Source organism: Euphorbia lathyris, chromosome 4 (assembly GCF_963576675.1).
Source record: "Euphorbia lathyris chromosome 4, ddEupLath1.1, whole genome shotgun sequence".
NCBI classification, from domain to species: domain Eukaryota; kingdom Viridiplantae; phylum Streptophyta; class Magnoliopsida; order Malpighiales; family Euphorbiaceae; genus Euphorbia; species Euphorbia lathyris.
The window spans coordinates 36,049,827-36,054,041 of NC_088913.1; the positions used below are offsets into that span (position 1 = coordinate 36,049,827).

At 37.8% G+C, this 4,215-nt stretch overlaps 1 protein-coding gene across 1 annotated transcript; it reads right to left on the minus strand.

The window, feature by feature from the left end:
• Positions 1 to 441: 441 nt before the first annotated feature.
• On the minus strand, positions 442 to 4,215 carry LOC136225588 (E3 ubiquitin-protein ligase UPL5-like). Its single transcript, XM_066013668.1, has 3 exons — positions 2,576 to 4,215; positions 1,668 to 2,197; positions 442 to 1,569 (listed from the first exon to the last, which is right to left on the minus strand). The coding sequence occupies exons 1-3, from the start codon at positions 4,068 to 4,070 to the stop codon at positions 754 to 756; spliced, it is 2,841 nt and encodes a 946-aa protein (XP_065869740.1). The 5' UTR covers positions 4,071 to 4,215; the 3' UTR covers positions 442 to 753.

Genomic DNA, 4,215 nt, shown 5'->3' on the forward strand with positions numbered 1-4,215 from the left:
AGCCAAGTAACAATCCAGAGCTAGATCTAACCAGCCATTCGGATGCAGCTGGCAAACAGTGATCCCAAAGTATGCCAAGATGTCCGCCATCATCTTAGGAAGAGGAAGCCGGAACCCTCTTTCTACATGACAACTGTACACAGACAAATATCCACTGGGCGGACAGGCGGGTCGCTGATGAGTAGCCGCCAATTTGGTCTCATAATTCTTAATCCACGGAAAGCGATCCGCCAGATAATATATGGCGGGTAACTGGATCCCGAGGGGTATTCTCGTACCCTGTCACGAGTAAATTTTTTTGATTTCATACTCGTCTCATACCTTTTTATGCAGCATACGAGTAATTTCATTAAGATCGTATAGTGTCGAATATCTGCTATAAGTTGTCATCCCTAATCTGATGTCTATAAGTCAGTTGCTACTCATATATGCAAAAAGGAGTTTTTCAAAATTAAAGATACTAAATAGATTAGCATTATTATCTATTGAACATGATTTGTTTGAACATATTGATTATATAAGAGTCTAATTAGTGATTTTGCTCCAAAAAATGCAAGAACTATTTTTAATTTAGGTTTTATAATTAAATTCTAAAATATTCAAAAAATATTATATTTTTTGTTTTATTAATGGAGCACTTTACTTTCTAATGGGCACACGAAATGTCAGAACCGGAACCAGCCCTAATCTTGCGGAATTACATAATGCATAATTCAGAACCTATACAACATGATTTCCTATTCATATGCCTAATTAACAAATGTGACACTCTACGAACGGATGGTCTAAGAGCTGAGCAGCAGTAGGCCGATCATCAGGATTAACCTGCAGGCATTGCAGGATAAAATCCTGTGACAAACCTGATAAAGAATCAGGAACCAAAGGTGGCTCGCCTTTTCCGATTCTGTACAACACCTGCCCTGGTTCCAGATAAAAGTAAGGACGTTTCCGAGTTAACATTTCCAAAACAGTGCATCCAAGGCTCCATATATCAGCTGGAAGCCCATACCCTCCTCTTCTTTTCGGGTTAACAACCTCAGGAGCCATCCAGCACGGAGTCCCTTTACACGATTTTATCAGATTATTGAACTCTGTCACTTTTGCCAACCCGAAATCTGCAAGTTTCACAGTTCCTCCTACATTCACCAATATGTTTGCACATTTAATGTCCCTATGAATAATCCGGTGCTTATGAAGGTACATCAGGCCTTCTAATATCTGCCTCGTATATGCTGACACTTGACAATCCTTAAGATGATACTTGCTGTAAACTTCTGATAAAGAGCCATTGCTTACAAGCTCTAGAAAGATATAGAGCTTCGATTCGTCTTTGCTTGTGCCATAATATCGAACTATGTTTGGATTATTGAATTGACTTAATAATGCAATCTCCTGCTCAATTTGGTATACACACTGCTTAGCCTGATTTCCATGATTAAGTAATTGAACTTCCTTCACAGCGAAAAAGAAACCCCCTTCCGCATATCCTTCATACACTGATCCATATGCCCCGCGTCCTATAAGTCTACCCTTCTCCCATTTCGTAATAACATGTCTTCGTCTGTCACTCTGTCGAACATTTTTTTCAGAAACCTTAATATGGATATAATTCAGCAAAATGCACATAGCAGGAATATATTAGCATGGAAGAAAGTCACTTCACTTACATAATATCTAAAGCTTGCAACTTTTTCTGATTCAGAACGAGACTTGCTGCTTTCGATTCCATTCAGAATCGAATCAAAATCTTCGAGGTCTAAACAACTGAAAAAGAACTCCTGCATATTTAAGGTATCAAATGCATCATTCAAACCTTTAGCAAAATAAGCAACTTGTTTAGAGATCGATGTAATGAAGCGTTGTTGAATTATAAGGTCAATGTATTCCTTTCTAGTTTTGTTACTAAGAATAATGCTCTTTCCACTAGGCCAGTCCTCTTCATCAGTTTCGATAAATGTCAGTTTCAAAGCTTCAGAATCAATGGACTCGGAGTTCATCTTTAGCATGTCCTTGCATTTTCTATATAAGCATGGGTCTGCATCTTGTATATCATCTAATGAAATGTCTTTTCCAGCCAATTGTAAGAAAAACACACGATCAAAGACAAAACCTACTCGCACTTTATATATCAGAGATAAAGCAATCAGCCTACCAGCCAAGCTGAAGTATTCAAGGCACATATTCTCCAGCTTAGTTGCTGCATATATTAGAAATATATGAACATTTAAACCAATAACCCTGTGCGCAATTCACGCACAACAGAATGAAAAGTACAATATTAAGTATGAGAATCATTAGCATTAGATTCTTTCCAGATTATGAACAAAATGTTAGTTATTCTATGCTAATAATTAAGCATCTTATGCATCTATACTTGGGTTTATAACAGCATAAATGTTTCTGACAAATTTAATCATTATACATAGACATATTTTCTCCTTTTCAGTTCGTTCATATTTCATGCCATTCAATTAAATTGCAGTTACCCAAACTTATCAATGTAAATAGTGTAGCATCTGCAAATTCTAACAAATGCATAATTGAGTTTAATCAATGATTTCAGCAAAAAGCTTACTAGGATTAGGATATAAACGCAGAGGATCCTCCGGACATGCCATAAAAAGACCATTTTGTGGATTGAATACAGCTTGGCACACAGAGAAAAACCACTTGTTCATCAGATCAGGTGTACTTAAGCACTCAAGTGTTGCTGAACCATCTTCGTGTACACAAGGCGGGGAAAAAGGATCATTATTAGGCAACACATGATAAGAGCCTTGAACACAAGAACTTGATGTGGCTGTGTTACGAAATCTGCCAATTACCTTTTCGAAAACCACTTGAAAATCTTCATTTCCCTCGGGAATCATCTGCCTCGCCAATTGCCTCCTAAATTCACAACCATACTCATTCTTATGCTCAAGAAGCCACTTAACATCATGTTTTGACTTACAATATTTAACAAGTAGTTCACAAAGCGAATTCTGTTTAAGTAGCAAAGACATCCAAAAATTTTCTTCAGCCATCTTGTAATGTTCGCTGATTTTATGCAGTTCCTTCAAAATTTCGAGATGATAAAACCATCCACACCAAGTTCTAAAATCTCCTCTTGTTCTATTTAGAGACAAGCAATCCTGCATTTTAAGCAGACATTCATCCATCTTCTGCAACAATTTCGAAAATGTGAGATAAAGAAAATCAGACACTTGAACATACAGAATAGGATCAGAACTTGGACTCATCTTCATAACAGTATGCAAAGGAAGCAAGAAAGCCTTAAAATCACAGACATCACCAAAAAAAGGCCCTGAATTCCATGGTGATTCAACACTGGAAACCAAACCTTCTCCCAAACTATTCTCAATCTCACTAACAATGTGAGAAATCCCTGTTATCAGATGAAATCGGTCGGTCTCTTCTCCATACATCAACCAACTGGAGATATCCATTTTACTCAGTAATAATCCAAGAGTACTGCGGCAAGTTAGATACAGAGAATTGTTGTTGTGAGAAATCTTTCTGAGCAGTTGACAAAACTCAAACACCATACAGGAATTTTCGTTTCGCCACTGAGATTCAATTCTGCTCAACCTCAGAATACGCAAAACAATTAGAGCAGAAAACACTTTTTCCCCTTGTTTCCGTGACATATAAAGCGAGATCAGAAGTTCTGGAATGAAAAACAGGCGAATCAGCATCAAACAAGAGCTATTTTCAGTTTGAGCAATTGATAACAGCTCGTTCTGGTTTATCAGGGTAGGAGGTAATCGGCTGTGGCAGCATAGTAATACCGAAGAGATGATTTCATCGACAAATTGCAAAGATCGGACTTGCTCTGGCTTAGTTTGAATTGATATACCATCGATAAGAATCTTCTGAAACTCCACCTCCTTCCCCATTCGAATTAACCTCTGTTGAATAGATGGAATTGTGATAATGGAGTGAAGTTTCTGATTGAGAGATTTCAGAACATTGTTCCATTTGCTGTGGATAGCAAAAGCCTGGGTTTCTTGGCGAGAGTTCAATTTGCTGTAAAAAGCCCATCCCACTGAATTTAATTTGCAATCCATCAGGAAATTTGTGGAAGAAGAGAGAGTTTTGGGGAGTAAATAACACTTGAGTAGTGATGACAGAGTAAGTCAACATTGTTGTGGACGGTGGCATTTCCAGAAGCCGACCACGCATTCTCGTCAGATATGCTTCCACTGTCACTGG